Source organism: Panthera tigris, chromosome A1 (assembly GCF_018350195.1).
Source record: "Panthera tigris isolate Pti1 chromosome A1, P.tigris_Pti1_mat1.1, whole genome shotgun sequence".
NCBI lineage: Eukaryota > Metazoa > Chordata > Mammalia > Carnivora > Felidae > Panthera > Panthera tigris.
The window spans coordinates 197,351,116-197,373,039 of record NC_056660.1 but is presented as its reverse complement, the minus strand read 5'-3'; the positions used below and the strand labels follow the sequence as shown (position 1 = coordinate 197,373,039).

The following is a 21,924-nucleotide window of genomic DNA, read 5'->3' as shown; positions in this document are numbered from 1 at the left end:
ATTCTGAAGGGACAGCTCAGGACCTGTCTGGTCAAAGAGCTCCCCCTGACTATTGCAGTCTGTGGGAGATTTCCCTCCCCTGAACTCATGTTGCTTACCCAGTGGTCGCTTACTCACTGGACCCTTAGCATATGCTATGCATGGTTAGTGTACTCTTAAGTCTAAGTCTCTTAGTTCACCAATTAGTAAGCCTTTCATTTTTTTCCTTGAGAATTGACAATCTTCTTACACTTCTGGATTATCTCCCACTAAGTCTTACAATATTCAAATCAGTGTTGCAAGACTAGCTGACTAAAAGGTTTTTAGGAATCTCTGCTCCAAACTCTCGCAACACAGTGTGATTTCCTTCTGCTTTCTTCTCTCCCTCAATTCCCACCTCAAAGGACAGATGGCCCGTTGGTGAGATGTGATTCCCTCTGTAGCATGACTGAACCCCTAAGGGATTGAAGTAACACAGTCTGCTATGAATACCCTTCACTGATCAGCTACTGTGTAAGCTTATATTCTAGACTAGTTTGAAAAAACTCTCCAAGTCAACCCCTCCCCAACACTCTTTGTAAAAGAGCCAAGTACCATTTGGATATGCAGAAAAACTAGGTCCAGAGGTCACAATATGTTCTAACATGTCACAACTAAAGAAAAACAAACACATTCAATAGTAGCATTCAAGGTGAGAAACTGGTTATAAAATTATAAAATTTTCTGGGGAATAAATTTTGCAGGAAGAAATAGAACATGTGTGTATGTGTGTATGAGTATTTATACATATACATACACAAAATAACAAAATTATAACAAAATTAAAATATCCATTGAGTAGATGTTTTTTCTTCATTCAAACACAAAAAGAGGCCATTTAGAACTGCAGTCCTTCCTACTTTAAAATAACTGAGTTAAAAAATGCCTTTCAAACTAGGCAGGGCACAGAAGCTATGGTTAACCTTAAAATAGTCACCCATTAAGTACTCCTACAAGTATTTTGGCTCATCCTACAAATTCTTACAGGTCTCAAGTCAGGGCCACTTTTTAAGACTGAGTCCACAAGGAAGGCAAAATAACATGGCCAAAGTCTGTCAGGCTGGTGGTCAAAGTCCAACTGGTATGGGGACTAGTACAAGTAAAAAAAATAAAATAAAATAATTAACTCATGCTGGGTTGCCGTATTTCCTTACTCGAAGGGAGCAAAACACACAAAATTTCTACATCATCATCACCATTACTAAGTTGCTGTGCATATTCTCCTGGTTGTGTATGTCAATCCACCAATGATATATCGCAGAGACAAAATAAAGAGCCTCCATGATGACCTCGTTCTCGGAGAACTGCTGTTCTAAAATGGACACAGCCCTGGAACACAGTCACGCACAGAAAGGAGAAGAGCTGCCATGATTCCAGCACAAGATTTGGGGTTGAGAGTTGGCACTCGGTCCTGGGCTTATGATTCCTATTAGTTCTATGACTCTGAAACTGCCTGAGCACCAGTGTTTTTTTTATCAACATTGCATCATGCCAAATAGGGGTGATGCAACTTCCTTTTATAGACATTCTTTCATTTAAATCCTTAAAACAATCCACTGTAGTAGATAAAGATGAAAAGCACAGTAAAAACACAGGTAGTGATAGTATCTGAATGTCCATTCTATAACAAGAATAGATTTCCTGCTATTATGGTTTTATAAAATGTATAGTTCTATAAAAAGCATTAGAATTTCCCTGATATTTTAGAACCTATAGGTCAACTGGGTCTGACAAGAGCAGCAGTAGCTGACAGCTGACACCTGGAGTCACATTGGAAGGGGGGCATGGAGTGCCTCCCTTCCCTTTCAGCCAAAGTACTGGCTAATAGATGAGGGAGGCAGAGGTCACTCAGAGCCTGTTCTCAGCAGCACCTGTCATGATGGGGGGTGTCCTGAGGGAAGAGGAAGAGTGGGGCATCTATCATCATTCCCCCATACCTTCACACAGCAGCAGAGACCAACATCCTTCAGTGGCTAGTGGAGAAGCCAACTGAGCAAGGCTCACTTGCCTCCCTAGAGAGAGGAGGAGGTGTGGTCATCCGAACCACGCCCACACTAGATCTGAGAGGGGCCCGCACCACTCGGGACGTTAAGATAGGAAAAACACCAAGAACAACTGGACCAATTGACCCGTCAGGTCCATCCCAACTCGTAAATCTGGGACTCTGCACTTGTCATTTCCACACCCACCCAAGTGGAGATTTTATCAGACATAGCCACCTAATGGAAATGTACATGAAACTTCAACTTCCTTCCTACTGGCCAGGAGCTGGAGTTGGAAACAAGTCACAATCTGGGGATGGGGGGCGACTCAGAAACCAACAGCAGACTTTGGGTGCTAGCTAGGGGGAAGCTTGGAAAATGGAGCCGCTTCTGTTGGGATGTAGGAATAATGCACAAGGTCCGGTGTGGAGTTCTCAGACACAGGGAGGCCGTGTCAGGATGGGGGCAGGGCACATTGGAAAGGGAAAAGAGTCAGTTACTCCCGGCTGAGCCCAAATATTAAACAGAGGGCTATGAAAACTACATGTTTTGCATAATTCCACAAAAGTGACAATTTGGTCCACTTTCACGTATTTTTCTCGCTAAACTAATATTCAGTAAAACAGGCGCCAGAAACCCAAAACTTTCTAAGCTGTGGTGGCTTTAACTCCCCTGTAGGCTAACACAACTGTCATCAATTACTAAACCAGAGTTTAGCCAGAATAGATGAAGAGTATTTAGTCTTTTGCGGCAACCAGATTTACTCTGATTTCAGAACTTTTTTTTTTTTTGGTAAATTACTACATTTTCAGATTCCTAGTTTGCTTATTTTTAAACACTAAATGCCACCCGAATTGCCTTGAAAAAAATCGATGAAAACATCACAGTTATTCCCAGAGAAAAATTATGGGACATAAAACCGTTTGGGGAATAAAAGAATTCGGGTCAACGTATCTTTAACTGGACTTTAATAAGGTTTCTTTTCAGGAGCTCAAATGCTAAGGCGACTAAAACTTTCAATATTTCTCTTAAAAAACTGTGTTTTTGTTGAAGTTACTATGACTTTTCCCTAGGTCTCCCTTAGAAGTATGCGAGTTTTATCCACCATTTATTGGTGGCACAGCTAAATCACATTGTCTCTGTAAGCCACAAATCCTGCCAGGTCCCCTGTAAATATATCACCTACCTCACATGGATGTAAGGACTCAAAGATCAGAACAGTGCCTAGCCCCACGGATCTCAATCCTGGCTGTGCTTCAGAACCACCTGGAACTTAGAAAACATAACGATGGCCGTTCCTATCACAGACACTCCAGTGTAACTGGTATAAAGTAAGGCCCAGGCACTGCTATGTTTTTTAAATTTTTTTCCTAATGTTTTATTATTTATTTTTGAGAGAGAGAGACAGAGAGAGAGACAGAGTGCGAGCAAGGGAGGGGCAGAGAGAGAGAGGGAGACACAGAATCCAAAGCAGCTCCAGGCTCTGTGCCATCAACACAGAGTCTGACGCAGGGCTCGAACTCACCGGCTGTGACATCATGACCTGAGACGAAATCTGATGCTTAACTGCCTGAGCCACCCAGGCACCCTGAGGCACTGCTATTTTTAAAAGCTTCCTGGTTGAGAACAACCGGCTAAAGTGACTATAGAATACCCATAATTAATGAAATGATTAATATCTTTCTCCATCTATGTTTTACTGGTAACACACACCAAGTAAACAAGTCACTGTGCACGTTTTTGTTTTTTTAAACTGTAATATAAATTTAACTGTTTTCTGTTTGGCCTCCCTCAGTGCATTCTTTTTAAATAGCAAGTTTAAATATTTGTTCTTCTTTTTTATTACCTCTGCCATTGGGTAAATCTTTCCCTATCCCCGCAATAAGGGTATTGAGCCAGAGATGTGCACTTTGATTTTTCCATCTCTGCCAAGCCAAGATTCTTGGCAAATAGCAGTCCAGAGGCTTCAGGGCCCTGAAGCCAGCACTCAATGGAATCCCTCACAGCCCTCTGATGCACAGGGTTTTTATATTTAGAAAAAGGAAATCCAAGATTCAGATGGTCACTGCAGAGCCTGGCCCTCCTTGCTTTGTCAAGGACCCTACGGAGGGAGTAGGGAAAAAGTGCACGTGCGTCATGGCTCTTTCAGGGACTCTGGTCTCCCACTGCCCTTCACCGGCACATCTTCTCTGAGGAGCAGGAGAAGGGAACAAGAGAAGGGGTGGACAGAGCCAGCCTAGTTTCTGCTGAGTTCCTGCAAAGACAGAATTCTTTCCGTGACTTGATAACTGTTGTTGGTATCACTCGATGGTAAATGATGGCACTTCTTACCTTGCAGGTAGAACTTTCTAAATAAATTGAAAACCACTTAACCCCAAATGCACTCGAGTTAAAATCTTACCTGGAAAGATGCTCAATCCTCGGTTTACTTCTAAGCTAATGGTCAGGGCTCGAGCGGTGATGCTAAATATTTGTCGCGGTGCAAAGTTCAAACCATCAGTAACCTGAAAGTTAAAGCCTCCTGACATGGCCCCTTCAAAAGAAGAATTACGCCTTGGTCACTTTGGTTGTTCTGCAAAAGCCACCCCCTTTCACCCTGTCTCCCACCTGATCCCGCTGCCAAGCACCCCCTATCAACGGAAGAATGTGTCCATAGAGTCACTGAGCTCAGCAAACCAAATGTTGCCAAAATGTGAAGTTAAAAGAACTTTATTACTAAAAGTAATAAAGGTCTCAAATGCATATTTCTCCTCCCCGCCATGACCTAATAAGAGAAAGCAAAGATGTTACCTCCAAGAAATTAAAAAAAATCTTTTAAACATATTCATCACCTGCATTTTATTATCTTGGAATCAGTTTACGCCACCAAAAGTAATGTCTGCATGCTGCACACATGTACATGCACACACACACACACACACACACACACACACACACAAGCAGTTTCTGAAATATTGATAATGCTTACTTAATAATACTAAAGTCAAAACTAGGGGGTAGTAAATAACACTTAGTCCCTCCCTCCAAATAATTTCTAATTATTCACTGAACTCAAACTAGCTGTTTTCTGCTAAGGTGGCAAAGAGTGGGGAAGGTGATCCAGGCCCGGCTTTTGTTATATTCCTCCAAGAGGAGAAAGGTACTCCCACACTTCTGTCTAAGGATTAGTGCTATCAATAAAGTTATAAATTAACTTGTGTGTGTTACAGAAATTGAGACAGGCCCCCTATCGATCCCGTCCCCAGGAGCGCTTTACCAGTCTGACTCACAAAGCACCAGGCAAGCTCACAATGTAGACAGCCTGATGTTCGCATTCCCATCACCCTTTGAAAATGTTCAGCCAGCAGTAAATCTGGAGGCCCACAGGTCTTTGCATCATGTAATGGGTAGAAATGTCCTCTTTGTTGCCCTCAGGGACATGTGGCAAGGAACAAAGAAGGCAGGGTCAGACTCTGCAGTTACGTACAAGTACTCCCTTAATAACACAATTTAATAAAGAGCTGGTCGATGGCCTGCCAGCCTCTCGAGTTTCTGTTATCTATGCAAACCCAGAATTCTGAGTCCTCACAAAAAAAGGTTACAGACTTTATAAAAGTTCCCAATACACTCAAGAGTCATAGTTTAAAAAAGAGAGAGAGAGAGAAAATTCTGAGTCTGCCTAATTTAAAACAGGGACCCACAATCAAATTTTATTTGTTTGTTTGCTGGCTTGCTTGTTTTCACTAGAAATAGCACGTCGAGAGTTGTATTTAATGGAACATGAAATTAGGGAGAGAATGCTTTCTGCCACTAGGCACTTTCAACATTTCACGAATCCAGAAACAAAGTGGGAATGGAATCAAAAGGAATTCCATCAAAATGAATACTAGAATGGTACATTGGGAATGCCCTAACCATCACACTATGGCCAAAAAGAGGAAAGGACAGAAACGTGAGCGTAGGGGTGACCTATAGATTTTCTGTTGTACAACCTCAGATCTTTCTGACAGTACTTTGCGAAGGGCAGCCTGAAATCACTTAGCCTCCCACGTCATGCCTTTATCAACCTACTTAGGTTGTTATGTGAAAAATGAATTAGGTTAATGGCAGAGCACTTTGCAAATATAAATGCTAAGAGGGACTAATTAAACCTAAGCCTGTGTGTGGGGTCGATGATGGACAGATGTAGCTGAGGGGAGCAGCTGGTCTCAGCAACAGCCCCCCCTGCAGCTGGGCTCCAGCCACTTTGAGGGTCATCACTGCCTCTGCAGCCGTTTAGAAGATGGAATGGATTGACTTTCAAAGAGCTTGCCTTAACTGTCCTTCCTGCTTTTTTAGGAGAAATTATTTTCCTTACCAGCCAAAAGCGAACACGGACCTGGTAGTTGACTATTAAATGAATCCAGAGCGCTAATTTTCATTTTAGTCCTTCACTGCAAATAATCACTGTAGTTCTTCAACTGACTCTGGCCTCCAGTGGGGTGGCAGAGAGTGGAGAAAGCCCAGCTTTATGGTCAGATCAACTTACATCTTTCTGAGCTTCAGTTTCTTCATCTCTAAAATGGGGTCACTACCTCGCATGGCTCAGAGAACTTCTGCAGAGTAAATGAAGTGGGTCATGTGACCACACTTCCTGCGGTGCCAGCAAGGGCCAGAGAGTCAATGATTCCTTTTCATTGCAAACTACATAGTTGTAGGAATCGGAAACTTCCCTTGGGGGAGTCGCTAGAACAGTCCTCCGGATTTTGAAAATATGATAATCTTTTCGAAAAATAAAAACATTTCTAGGCCCTCGTCTAATAATACTCAGATTGTCAGTATCTAATAATCAAAACCACACATCGTTGGCGGAAACTTCCTATTAATTCAGTGCCTATTTAAATGAATTGTATCTTATTAATCAGCACATCTGCACACATTTAAAAAATGAGAACATGCATACATGGAAAAGATCATCCAGTCTAGGAACAATGCTTTGGTCCGTATGTGGTAGATTTAGTATCTTGTTGCAATAAAATTAACCCTAGAGGTCCTCAGGCTACGGGTTTGGAACCGCTAGTTGAGAGCGCTCACATAATAAATTATTTTCAGATTATTTGGGGATTCTTTCCGTTAACTGCAAAGATTAGGAAATTACTATATTTGAATTTAGAAGATTTTTTTTTAACTTTATTTTCTCTACTATATTTTCAAAGAAGTTAATAAAAATAGCTGACCAGGTATGACTGCCAGCTTTCCCATCATGCCCCCTGGCTCTTACACCTTCCCATTCATTCCTATAGGCTGGGAATGGGCTCATTCCCCGTCCCTGTCCAGTGACAAGGGCAGCCTGGAAACAAAGCCAGGCTGGATCACCCCTTCTGCAGATTTACAGTGACTGTTTGGATTATTGATTAACGGAAGGAAAAAAAAAAAAGGCTTTTAATGTCAGAGTCTTTTAGAATTACAGTTATAGTCACTCATTAGTTTATTCACGTGTTCACCTCTTTAATGTTTGTTTTGTTCACTAATGTATCTCTAACATAAGGACCATTACTTGGCACATAATAGGTATTCAATATAATTTCATTCTTTCAACAAATGTTTGCACTCTCGTGCGGAAGACAGACAACAAACAAATAAACAAAGCAGTCTCTACTACCATGTCAGGAAGTCAGTAAGGGAGGGGGAAGGACAAAGACTAGATGCTCTTTTAATGGGCGGTCAGGAAAAGGCTCTCTGAGAACGTTATATTTGAGCATCGACCTTACATGACCATGTGAGTAAGCCATGTGTGAGTTATAGGTGCTCTCTGATGTTTGCTATCATTAGCCTTACAAAAATGTGCCACTTAAAAAAAAAAAATTACAGGGCCCAGAGGGTTTGAGGATGGCTTGTGGTTTTCAGTCAGCAACTGCTAGGTTTGACTCTCATGTTAGCCTCTGATTGAAACATATTTTAATTTCACATCGTTTCTCTCTATGACATACCAGTGTGTACAAACACTAGCAGGCCCTTGTTGATTTGAGCCTGGGTGAAGTTCTGGATGCTTTGGCCAGGAAAGGACTTGAGAGCCAAATGCCCATTGCTGGGTGGACTGACCCAGTAGATGAGGTCCTGTGGGGAGGAGTCCTCATCTTCCGCACAGAGGTCCCCACTGGTAATCTCGGTGACAGAATTCGCCCATACCTTAAAAAGAAGAGAAGCACAGATCTTGCAAAGACCAGTTCCAATCACATCCCACAAGTAAACTAGATAGCTATGCTACTCTGGCTTCTTGCACAAAGATTGAAAAACTAAAGCAATTCAGGGGCCCCTGGGTGGCTCAGTCAATTAAAGCGTCCAATATCGGCTCAGGTCATGATCTCGCGGTTCCTGAGTTCGAGCCCCGTGTCGGGCTCTGTGCTGACAGCTCGGAGCCTGGAGCCTGCTTTGGATTCTGTGTCTCCCTCTCTCTCTGACCCTCCCCCACTCAAGGTCTGTCTCTCTCAAAAATAAATAACGATTAAAAAAAAAAACAAAAGCAATTCACTACAGCTTTTAAACTATGAGGATTCTTAATTCAAAACAGACATATAATTAAATACCTGATGAAATACAGGACATGCTGTAGTGTTTGTTGAATTTATGAGCTTTATGAAGTCCCAATTAAAAAATAGCATTTGTAATTATTTATTCAAAATTAATTATTTAAAGTGCACATTTACTTACATAAAGTATAATAACAATAAAAGTTGATGGCTGCTAAGCTCCTTCTGTACGCTTGGCATATGCTAAGGATGGAAGCATATGCAAAGATTCCACATGGAATTTTAGAAAATCCTAGAACCTACTTCATGAGGTTGATTTAAGGATTTCTATTTATTATTTTAAGAGGCGAATGATTTCACCAGATTTTAAATATTTGAGGGAAAACACACATTGCACACTGAAAACATTTTCCTTTATCTTACCTGTCTTGCAGGAAAACACATACCTGGTGCCTATGGCCTTGCAATGTTTGCTGTGCGGGTAGCTCATCCACAATTATTTCTGAGTAATAGTCTCTAATTTAAGATATATTTACCTTGCCTAAATACCTTCGTTCCACAATTCACCATTAATTGAGCACCTACCATGTTCCAGGCAATGTTCTGGGTGCTTACAATTCATCAGTAAAAGAAACAGAGTCCTATCCTCATGAAGCCTACATTCCAGCAGGAGGGGATGAAGGGATACGGGGAAGAAACAACAGGCATAATAAAGAAATGAGCAACGTGGACTGTTAGGAGTTCCCTGGCACTGTGAAAAAAAAAGGGAAATAGATCAAAATGAGGGGCTCAGAAGTGGGAGAATGTTAAATAGGAGGCTCATTTGAGGAAAACCGGAAGGAAGTGAAGGAGGAGCCATGTGGATATCTGGGGAAAGAACATCCAGGCAGAGGGAACAGTCCAAAGGTAAGAGCAAGCTTCAGCTGTATGAGGAGCAGCAAGGAGGTCAGTATGGGAGGAGAAGGACAAGTGAGATGAAGAAGACAAGAAGAGGAGTCAAGAACGTAGTGGAAGGTCAAATCCTGCAGCGTCTTGATGGCCACTGTAAGAACTTTGGCTTTTACTTGAGTGCAATGGGGAATCATCGTCGGGCTTTAGGTGAGGAGTAACTGGGCCTTAACAGAACCCTTGTGGCTTCTGTGTCAAGAATAGACCATGGGAAGGCAGGGGTAGAGGCAGGGAGACCACTCAGCAGGTGACTGTAATAATCCCAGAGAGGGATGAGAGAACAGAGTGGCCAGAAGTGGTTGAGGTGGTAAGAAGTGGTCAAATTCTAGGTGCATGTTGAAGAAGGAGCCAACAGGGTTTCCGATGAATCAGATGCGGTGAGGTGTGGAAGAAGGAAAGGTGGAAGAATGAAAGAACGACTCCCTGGTTTGGGCCTCAAAACCCAGAAGGACAGAATGATCATCAACTGAAATGAGGAGATCTGCAGATAGGGTGGATTTGGGAAGTAAGATCAGGAATTCAGTCGTGAACATGTTGAGTTGAAAATATATATTTAGACATTGAATCACATTTGATGGAACGAGGCTGTCTTGAGTTTCTATAACCACGCAGTCACATGGTATTTCACTAACACTAAAAATGGGTGGCATTATCGCTAACTAAAATTTCATATTTCTATCTGTATTTATAAATGTCTTCCCTATAGAAACACTATGCATACTTTCAAGCTTACGTCATTCTTTGCTGCCTCTCTAGAGCCTTATCATCTATGCTTGTTACCAACTTGTTTAAAAATTCAATCCTAAGTGATTTAAAAGCTGTCTCTCTGGTCTAAGGGGCTGCTTTCCTTAGTAGTGTAGGGAGCTGATGAAATATCTTAATTCATTCCCACTCATTATCTAATAACTATTTAAATAGAATTTGAGAAAGGGATATCAGAAAATACATGATTCCTACATTTTCATATGAGGCATGATACACCATTTCAGCTATGTAACCTTGGGCACGTTTCTTAATTTCCCTGTGCCTTAATTGCCTAATTAGTAAGCTGGGAATGATAGAATTATTACGGATAATGAGTGATTTGAGTTATATAAAGTACTTAGAATAAGCTTCACCTGGCGCATAGTAAGAATTCAATAAATATTAGCTTTACATTATCCATATCCTTCATCAGAGTTGGTTCTAAAGATAGAATGCGCTTTTTTTTTTAACATTACTTAAAAATCATGATTACCATTACTGGAGCCCTTCTATAACATGAACTTCAGCTTTTCTTTAATTCCACAGCATCTCTCCATAATTTGGGGTGCATAGTTCATCTGTTTCATGATTGTACTGTCAATGGATGCTCTTATATCTTGGCTTTGGGAATATGCCCACTGAGGACTTTTCAGCCCTAACCTCTAAGGACATCAGTTTTTTAATCGCTCCCAGGATTGCTGATCAGCCTAATGTTCAAATGATAAGGCTTTGGTCTTCAGTTCATCACGGAAAGCCACCAGTGTCTCTAAAATATACAATTGGACTATTTAACAAAATTCCAAGGCCGCTGATTCTACGTTTTCACTTTTTACATTTTAAAATCCATCCACGTGTCTTATTCTCCTTTCTTTAGGAACATAAGCTGGTTTGGAAATGCACTGCCATTCTCTTCCTGTGACTCGTAGATACTCATTTTTTCCAGGACTGTGCATACAGAAGCTGGATGAAGCATGTTTTCCACTGTGACTACTCTCCCATGCTACTCTCCTTTTGTCCCCTCTTGCCTCTGTAATATACCATCTTTCAAAACAAGTGGAAAACCTGCCACTCAAAACAAGACCTGGTAACTTCAGGTCTTCATTTCCACTCAAACCAAATTTAGTTCAGTTCACAGCCCCACTGCTTTGGGTGAGGCTCGATTTAGTGCCCAGTCATCGGTAAAATAGTCATATCTAAAAAAACTTTTAACGCATTTATTGGAATAAATTTTTTTTAATTCACCTTTAAATTAAACAGAAGGCCAGTGGAATTTAGAGACCTAATTACAATCCAGGATAATCCTAATTATGATCCTAATGTTTAAAAACCCAGACCTCTGTTTTGAGCTTCATGTGAGGGATGTGAAGTGTTTCTAAAGTTACCATCCCACTATCCGACCCTTCTAGGCCTTCAGTCAAAATCTCAGGCTTTGCTGCCCTAATTCTTCCACTGTCCCAAGCCCTCAAAGCTTTTTTTAGTGATGACAAGTACTTATCAGAAACAAACAAATGGTTCTATTCTGGGTATAAAAGACAACAACAAAACAAAATGTACAGTACTGAAAGCCAAAGTTGAAAAACAGGAAAATGAAGCCCCCTTGTGGACACAGATACGTTTGGTCAGCTATGCCCAGAAGTTACTGGTCATACTTGAATACAAAAGTACTCAGTAGAATATATTTCATGATAAAATGCAAAGGATTCACCTGAGTTGGTCTAACTCCACGTCCTAACTCCAGGGTGTCACAACGGAAATGATTTCCTGCACCACTGAATGACTTTGGAGTCCAACCAGTCACAAGTCCCATGGTTTAATGGCATGCTGTTTAAAATACTTCAGGAGAAAGGGGTGTATTTGAAATGCTATGACAGAATGGTTAACATTCAGATTTCTGCCTGTGAAGTCCTATCCAGAGTCTGAGATGTTATCAGTGAGTCTACCCTCTATGCCCCCACCTCCTTCTCCCAAATAGACTGCAGATAACCCTTCTTGCCACTTCTCCAAGCTCTGATGACAAGTAAGGAGAGTAAGTGGTCATGTGATAAGCTGAAGGTCTTGAGAAGATTCTGTTTAGAGAGTCAAAGACAGCATAGAATCTCGGGACTATGATGGCTAATATTCTGTGTCAAATTGACTAGGCCATGGGGTGCCCAGATATTTGGTTAAACATTATTCTGGGTGTTTCCATGAGAATGTTTTTGGATGAGATTGACATTGAAGTCAATCGACTGAATAAAGCCGAGAAGTCTCCCACACATAGGTGAGCCTCATACAATCAGTTGAAGGCCCGAGGAGAATAAAAAGTCTGATTCTCCTGGGAGTAAAGAGAATTCTTTTCTGTCTGACTGCTTTTGAGTTGGGACATCAGGTCTTCTTGTGACCTCCATAGGGAAACTATACCATTGGCTCTCCTGGGTTTCCAGCTTGACGACTCACCCTACAGATCTTGGAACTTGCCCACCTCCATAATCACATAAGCCAATTCCTTATAATAAATATGTAATAATATAATTCCTTATCATATATATAATATATGTATCTATTATACATGTATATATATAATTCTTTATAATAAATATACATATATGTAATCTATGTATCTTTACACATACACATATACCAACCCACAACTCAATCACGGTTTTTCTGTCAAGGAAGATGAGTCTCAGAGAAATTTTGCCTAAATTGGGCAAGTTACAACACTTGAACTCTGTTCTTCTAACTTTAATCCAGAACGTTCAAGGCAGGGAATGAGATTCTTACTGAATAAATTCAGAAAGAGCCAGTATCAAATGACCACATCCATTAAAACTGGGAAGTCGCCCCCTTCCTGGCCTGGATCCAGGCTATCCAGGGAAGAAGGTAAGAAGAAAGGAAATGGCCCTTGCCCACAGCTACTCTTCCTTTTTTCTTGAGAGAAACTCTCCGATATTGAGGACGGGGGGGAAAGGGTCTGGGCAAACGGCCTGAGCAAGCTCAAGGTTCATGGCAGAGACTGTATCTCGCTAATTTAAAGGGAAGACAGAATGTACACAGTCTAATGTACACATTTTTCCTCCCACATATTAATGTTCTGAATGCCTTAAATGGACGGGAATCTTTCAGTACAATAAAGTATCGTTAACTTGATGGTGCATCTTGTAACGGACAGCACCTCAAAGCTGCAAGCCAAACCCAGGAGAGGGCTTCAGTTCCTTTCCACGAGGAAGCCTGAGAGTTCACTACTTTATTCCTCGGTCTTCCTGTCCCTCAGCCCACTCCAGCTCTTCCCCCATGTCCGTCTAGATTTAGGCCACTCCCCTGGATCTTCCTCATCCTGCAGTTTTGCACCACACAGCAAAATGCCCAACTCCTCTGCCGAGGTTCCTGGGCAAACGCTTGCGTGTCAATCCAACTGCCGCAGACCTATTCCGTAAAGTCCACTTTGGTAGGAGCAAGAGGCACAACAGCTTTGGGGCTTTTTTCTTACTAATAAAGACAGCCCTTGATCACATGGATGCACCGGCAGAGCCTGAGTCAGTCATGGGTGGCGGGCAAAGCGGCAGAGCATGATGGTGAGACAGTCAGACTTCCCACACCTTCCCTTGGTGCCGCTCTGGGTCTCAGGGTGCCCATTATAATGAGGACATTCATAACAAGATGCTTTGTAGGGTTGTGAAAATGATACCACTTCTGGAAGACGTCCAGTACTATACTCCGTAAGCACACAATAAACGTAAGCTTTTATAACTGCGCTTTAATCATCGCTGACACCTACAATCCCTCACTCTGGCGACAACCTACTTCTCAGATCGCTTTGCTGAGAGTGAATTCAGTAGATACTAGCACAAGAATCTGTGAAAACAGAGGTAGGCCTACCAATGTGACCAGCTAGAACCATTCCCAGGCTGTTTGGACAATGACCGGGAAGTAAACTCAAAATTAAGTGACAAGTTACAAAGGCATAAACACCATTAGTTTCTCACTTAAAATGTAGAGGCTGAATAATGAGCCAAGCTGTAAAATAAGAGCACAAACAAGTCTATTCCTAGATCCAACTATTTCGAGCAAGTAAAAACAGATTTTTAAACCCCAGAATGTTTACATGTTTAACAACATAAAATGTTCTCATTAGATTAGCCCCTGGTGAGCTCTGCTCATGTCTACCTCTCCTGCATCCCTTATGACTATCCAGCTTCCTCTGGACTTCTAAAGTATCTATTTTTTTTTAATTTTTTAATGTTTATTTATTTTTGAGGTGGGGGGGGGGGATGGCAGAGAGAGAGAGGGAGACACAGAATCTGAAGCAGGCTCCAGGCTCCGAGCTGTCAACACAGAGCCTGATGCGGGGCTTGAACCCATGAACTGTGAGATCATGACCTGAGCCGAGGTCAGACGCTTAACAGACTGAGCCACCCAGGCACCCCTAAAGTATCTATTATTAATTATTTACTCTCACAAGAGGTATAAACAATGCTGAAATTGACACATACATATGTTGGAAGATTTGTCTCATCCAAATTTCAAAGTGAATACTTCAGATTCCCATACCTGGGCGTATCTGAAGAATGAGTCCCCCAGGAGCTTTAATGTGCGAAGGGCCAAGGATTCTTCCAGAAATGCAGCTAACACTAAAGGAAGAAAGAGTGGAGACAAAAGCCCGGTCTCTGAAACGTGGGCCAGTGCTGGGGGAATTGACAGTTTATATTTTCATTTACTCCTCCCTTCACCAAATATTTTTTGTTTACTAGGTGTCAGTCATTGTTGGAGAGCATGACAAAAGACAAGAACAAGCCATCGGGCTCCCGTGCTGTCACTCTGTCCTCAGCCTGTCATTCAGCTGTCATGCGATTTCCTCGTCTGTCCAAAGAGGAATGGTCCAGTGAGGGAAATGGTAGCACATCTCAGTGATCTAGAAGCTCTTAAGAGTGTTACCTGGCACATACTGTAAATAGCTAACAATTCTTTTTTGAGCACTTACTACTACAATAGCTGTAATTATTCTCCAAGCCAGAACAGCAAATTCACGCCCAAGTCTTTAGAAGGATCAGTGAGAACGAGTGATTTAAGACCAAGAAAATCTGCTGAATGAAAGCTTTGGGATACTTGAGCGTAAACAGGCTTCAGATCAGGGGAGGAGCCAAGTGGTGGACACCATGCGACAGCCAAAACACGTTTCTTTATCTGAGTGCCTAAGAAGCACCCCCAGGGGATTCTCAGAAAGAGTGAAGAGTGATGGAAGCTCCCAGAAATAGCAAAAGACTGTCACATGACTGTATAGTGTTTTTGTTTTGTTTTGTTTTGTTTTAATTCTAATACTGGTACAGCCTTGGAGTTTTTCAGTAATGATAGCTACCATTTATTGGGTCCCATCCACGTGTCAGGCACTGTGGGAGAGTTTTACACCATTTTATCGCTTACTCCTCACAAGTCTGCCTCCATTTCCCACCACCTCGATAAAAGCAAACTGAAGGGCTAAATAACTTGCCCAACGTCACACACTTCACACTAGGGAGTTGATGCTCACCTGCCCACCCTAACTAGAAGAGGCTATGCCTTGGGGAATACGGTGAGAATGACACCCACTCAAGAAATACAATCTGACGGTAACTCATTGGGATTCATCATCTCCCAACTGTTACCAAACAGAATGTCCTGGTAACAACTAACACTTATTTAAAACCAGTAGGAATATGTTAATTATACATACATAGTCCTATGTCTTGTTATTTAACATTAGAAATAATACAAAAGAAAATCAAATTGGTAGTGTTGAGATTACTATGATAAAAAGCAAGGAGCACTTACCTTAAGGATGTTATTGGCTGTTATTATTGGAGCCTCATCATTTACTGATTCCACAGTTACAAAAAGAGTTTGGGGCAAACTCTGTTTTCCAAGCTCTGAGCTATTTGCAAAGATGGTGAAATTGTCAAGAAGCTCCTCACTATCATCATGCACATAGTAAATCGCTTCATTTTCCACCTATAACCACCAATAACAAAAATCACCAATTTACTGAAATGTGATTTAAAAACAGGAACACATTGCTATCATCCTAATTTTTATGCCTCTCTGAAACACAGAAGCATGTGTTCATCCTATGAGGTTGGATTCCAACAATCAGAGTGGAGATTTTGATGGATGGCATAGTTTTTATGAAGCGATGCCACATCCTGGAAATAAGTGTGAGGAGGAATGGAATGATGCTGCAACATGGGGTAGTAAAGAGAACTCTAGACTGGTAATCGGGAAACCTGAGTTCAAAGGCTATTTCTCCAAACAAAATGTGTTGTAGGTAAGTGATATCATTTGGCTGCTCTTCCAGTGGAATGACACCCACTAAAGTTCAGACTCTACTTGCTTATTTACAGTGACTAATGTTTAAAGTTGTGGAATGTTTTGTTAGACAATTCCGAATGTTAGGTTCAGGCTCTGAAGCTTCTACCCACTTGTTGGACTTCGGTTGTTTGGCGACATCTGGACCAGGGCAACTATTAAGTTTCCCCAAACTTCCCTTTTCTGAACTAAGCATGCATTATTTCTGTAACTGTTCTTTGTATGAGAGACTATACATGCTACCTCCTAATCCTTTTCCTCCTCCAGAGCACAATCATTTTTTGATACATCTCTTAACAGACACTACCCATAACTAGCTACCACACATCTCCTGTGGACAGAATATAATGAAATACATCAAAACCAAATTGTCTATCAAGGCAGACTTCCCTCACCCTGATAACACAAATGAAAACCTTTACTCAGGTCCTTGTTAGGGTTCATCTTTCTTATTTTCATTCTGAAACGGTCAGTAAGTGAATTAATTATTCCTCTTGGATTTGTAACAACCACAAATTTGATCAGAATGCCTTTCATGTCCTTAAGGCTCTGATGGAAAATACTGAGGAGCACAAGATCATAATTAGAGACCAAGAGAGTTTTAAAGCTGGAAGGGAACTTAGCTTCAGTGAGCCTGTGACCCAAACAGACAATGGCAGACACCTTCCAAAGCCCAACAGGAGTAGCTGAACTTCTGAAAAAGTCTCTGAGGTTGTGTTTGTTTTGATAAAATACTGCCAAAGAATTCAACCGTTCAACTTTGCCCATTCCTATGGTGCACTTCCTTTGAGCAAATACTTTTGATCTCTTAGAGGTGTTTCTGATGAGTTGAAAAGTTCATGAAGAGTCTCAAGGGAAAGTTTTGGCCACTGTACAAAGGTGCTATGGGAATTTCTTTGGAGTTCTGTGGGCAGAAGAATTCCAGAACATAGGTCTGAGCACAAGTTCTGAAAGATGCTGGTTTAAGCTATTTGAAAATAAACATAGAAGATGGCATTGATCAGAATGTGAGAGAATTTATACCGAAAATGCTTTAGAAACATAGTATTTAAGTACAAGTTGCCTCCTCAGTATTTTTCCTGGAGAAATACATCGCTTCTTCACTGGAGTGGTACTCCCCCAAATTACATGCCATTTAATATGCATTAATCCAAAGGCAAAGAGAAGATTTGGTGGGGATTTTGCCTATTTCTAGACTTCTAACACTAGAAAGATATCAGCTCACCTGAGCTTAAAAGACATAACAAGCTTACAGAAAATCTTAAAAGGTTGAAAAGTATTCGGTCTCCTGTCACCAGACTGTTCCGTCCCTCCTTGCTCCCCATTTCACTTCATGTTAAAGGAGAAGCAGAAGGCCCTCCTGTGCTGGACCTCCTTAACCTCATCTACAGCTCTCCCGGCACAGCATGGAATCCCTTTCCTGCTCTCCACACAGCTGTTCACTTGCCTTTCCCTCTGCCTGAATGCTCTTCTTCCATATCTACCCACTCACCCATCCGTCACCTCCTCCAGGCGTCTCCTCGGATGCTGCCTTCTCAATGGCGCCTCCCGACCATTTGATTTGACACTGAACACACACACACACACACACACACACACACACACACACACCCCACTGAAGGCTCCAGCATTTCCCAGCTCCTTTTCCTCGTTTATTTTTCCCCACAGCACTAATCTTCACTCAATATGCCATTTATTTCACTTATTTGTTTTGTCTGTTGTCTCACTCTGCCTCCTTCTTTCCTCCACCGGGAGAAAAGATTATTAAAGCATGGATTATTGCTGGATATGTTCACCATTGTATCCCCAGGACCTAGAACTGGCATGCCTGACACATAATAGGTATTCAAAAACAATTTGCTGAATGAATGAAGGGCAAACATGGCCAGGGGCTCCTTCTCCCAGCCACTAACACTATGGCCATTAGTTGTTAGGGATTAGTGCCACTTTACGTGAAAACAGTGATGTCACAAAACCTGGAGACCTTAGAGTCACACAGGAAGAGAAAGTGTGAAGGGGTCATCTGGAAGAGCAGACAAACATGACCTTGACTGTGAACAAGGCTACACAATCACATAGATACTCCAGGGAACACACAGACTTGACCTACAGATTTCAACCAACCATTCTAAAGACACGCTTCTTACAAAGTGTAATTAATAATGAATTGGCCATGACAGGACCACAATTTAGTGCTCTCTCCCTCACCTAGAGCACACAAGGTGAACAATAGTAGATTCAACTTGCACCAGAGCAAGTGGTCATCTTGGAGGGTTTGTTGAGCCATTGAGACGGAAGCCATGAGGAAGAGACGTCTGCAGGGAGGCATTAAAGGATCAGTTTCCCTGGGTCCCCAGTAGAGAAGCACTGATTTCCAAGGTTGTTTTCAGTCCTCAGGATTCTCTGTTTCTCCCCATGGCTCCCTGATGCCTCCTGGTTCAGTCTAACCCTCTCAACATGTAATTCAAGACTCTCCCCCAGTCTGGCCCCAGTTCTCTCTGCCGCTCCTAAGCCCATCCACAAGTCTTGCGGGGTGTTCCGCAGCCCCCAGAACCAATTCACTTTAATACCTCCATGTCCTTGGCTAGGCTGTTGCCTTTGTTCATGCTGCTTTTTAAAAATGTTTTCTCGGGGCGCCTGGGTGGCGCAGTCGGTTAAGCTTCCAACTTCAGCCAGGTCACGATCTCGCGGTCCGCGAGTTCGAGCCCCGCGTCAGGCTCTGGGCTGATGGCTCGGAGCCTGGAGCCTGTTTCCGATTCTGTGTCTCCCTCTCTCTCTGCCCCTCCCCCGTTCATGCTCTGTCTCTCTCTGTCCCAAAAATAAATAAAAAACGTTGAAAAAAAAATTAAAAAAAAAATAAAATAAAAATGTTTTCTCCTCTGCTATCTCCCTGATCTTTCTCTCTTTCCTCAAGTCTTGCTTAAACATTATTCCCTCTGTGAAGTCTTCCCTATCCTCTTCAATTAGAGTCAGATGTAACAACTCTGAACTTCTTAGCACCACTGAAGAATGCTCTGTGAGGCATCAAAAGGGGGTACCTCATATTAAAGCTTGTATGCCTCATCCCCCCCCCCCACACACACACACAGCATCTCCTGAGAGCAAGCAATATGGCTCCTTATCATGGCAACCTTGCATAGCAACTTAAACAGAATAAGAGTTTAATAAATCGATTCAAGTCCGTTGATAAGATGAAATCCTGAGAAGCAAAATAAAGCAGCCCACATGGGTTTACAGCTAACTAGACAAAGATACCCAGAGATGCCAGGTGGTTGTTAAAGGTCTCTAACCTGAAGAGTGCGTATCCCTAGGATCTTATACAGGAAATGGTGGTAAGATACTTTTCAATACTTAGAAAGGAATGGAAATCATTCTTTTATTCATGATAAGAAAGCCAAATCTCACAATAATACCAACCTGGCCCAAAGCAAAGAAACCTGAGAGCAGCCCAGAGTTAATTGGTTATTTTGCACTGAACACTAGATTGTACCCAGCTTGTATTGTGTTGTGGGCACTGGACCATGGAGCCATTGATAGCACTACGCTCACATAGGGCATGGTACCAAGTAAGCACTCTATCAGCATCTGTTGATTGAATAATGGAACGAATAAAGGAGTAAACCCACTAGGGACTAAAGCATGTCTAGGTTAAATATCTAGGGTGACACGTTGAGTGGGGCAGTGAGTGTGGAGGTCCTCTAGCGTTAGGCAGCAAGGATGATGCAGGGGCTAGAAGCCCATGACACAGGAGCAAAGTGGGAGAACCTAGAGATGTTTAAGCCAAAGAAGATAAAACCCAAGGGAACTTGATAACTTTTTCTTTCAAATATTTAAAGAGCTTTTACAAAAGGAGGTCTTGATTTGTTCTGTGAGCTATCAGAGCCAGGACCTTGGAGAAGTGTCTAAGTGGCAGACTTCAGATCAGCATAAAGAACTTTCTAACATTTGACGTGTTTTTAAACTGGAAGTGTCCACTGCAAGAAGAAGTGAGTTCTCCATTGCTGAATATATTTAAATAATGGCTGGATGACCTCTTTATAGGGTTACCATGGAAGAGGCTTCTAGCATCTGTTAGGAGGTTAAGCTGGACCCTCTTTCAAGTTTCATCACTCCTGAGAGTCCATTAATCTAAATAACAAATAGCAATTTTTTCCTCTTATCCCATATACCCAAATGTATTAACTGAGATTTATTACCTGTTTCCTGGTAAACTTCATTAGCTTTATTCTTGGAAAATTAGAATTTTCAACATAACCGTGTTGTGGTGGTTTGAGCAGAACAAATTCACAGTCAACTCCCTCAAAATATTTGCTTGGAATTTTGAGATAGTCTTCCAGAAGTGCTTTGGAACCACCTTCCTGGACTGTGAAATTTTGTACCTCCAGAGGAATCCGCTTAGGGACGATATCCACCAAAATTTCAATTCCATTCACAGCTTGGATACCACTCACCACATCCAGTAAAAAATGGTCCTGTTGTTGCTCAGGAGCTATCTGTACATAATGGATATTGCCATCATCAATATCCTGTTGTGTAAAAATCAGAGGGGACTTTTCATTTGCACCCAAGCTGCCTTCTTCAGGTAAAGATTTTCGGAGGTATCCATGCATCGGCGGAATTCTGACGATGAACATTGCCTCTGCAGGAATATTATCTTCATGCACAGCCTTGAGTTTTTATACATAACACACAGACACAAAAAGAAAAACACAATACTCATAAGAGTCAAGACCCTTTGATGAGCCAAATTGTTTTCTATTAATGTCTGCAAATGGCTTAAGTTACAATCAGGGTTAATACACAGTGTAAGCCTGGGTCTGGTTCCGGTGACCATGTCAATATTTGCATTTAGCCGTGGTTGCAAAGAAATGTAATGGTCAACAACACTTGAAAAGCTACTAATGCATTAACAAGGCATCATTCTCAGCAGGAAGATACCCTGGACTCAGAATGTTGAGGTAAAAAGAAATAAAATGGTATAAGGAGAAGGAATAAAAATGGTTGAAGCAGAAGCTGAATCACTAAAATTTCAAGACTTTAGAGGAAAGTTTACTTTTCTTTCCCACTTTAACTGGCTCAGCGTTTTCAATATATATTGAATTTATTGATTCAGCAAAATCCATCTCAGTCATTGTAACTGATTTATAGTCACTAAACTACACATGCCCCCTGGTGGTGAAACACATACTCTCCAAGATCCTAAAAAAGAAATGAGGAAAGCTGGTGACCCCCATATTCCGATAGTCAAACTCATTTAGTAAATTGCTTCTGATTTGTGTTCATTTCTTCTTGATGTTATTGGCTGCATTTCGCAAACAAGTAAATTCCTTTGCAGTCCTGAGGGTAGATTCAGAATAGCCTGTATTTGTGGCCAGTTGTCACAAATCACAGTTTATACACCCTATACAGAATTACCCTAAAAAGAA

At 41.7% G+C, this 21,924-nt stretch overlaps 1 protein-coding gene across 1 annotated transcript in view; it reads right to left on the bottom strand.

Moving 5' to 3' along the window:
- Positions 1-21,924, bottom strand: part of LOC102958037 (chondroitin sulfate proteoglycan 4-like) — a 61,715-nt gene that overhangs the window by 23,864 nt on the left and 15,927 nt on the right. The window contains exons 4-7 of the mRNA XM_042956865.1: positions 20,695-21,165; positions 15,968-16,144; positions 7,949-8,147; positions 4,402-4,533 (exon numbers count right to left, since the gene is read on the bottom strand). Of these exons, the coding sequence (XP_042812799.1) occupies positions 4,402-4,533; positions 7,949-8,147; positions 15,968-16,144; positions 20,695-21,165 (979 nt within the window). The remainder of the gene's footprint in view (positions 1-4,401; positions 4,534-7,948; positions 8,148-15,967; positions 16,145-20,694; positions 21,166-21,924) is intronic.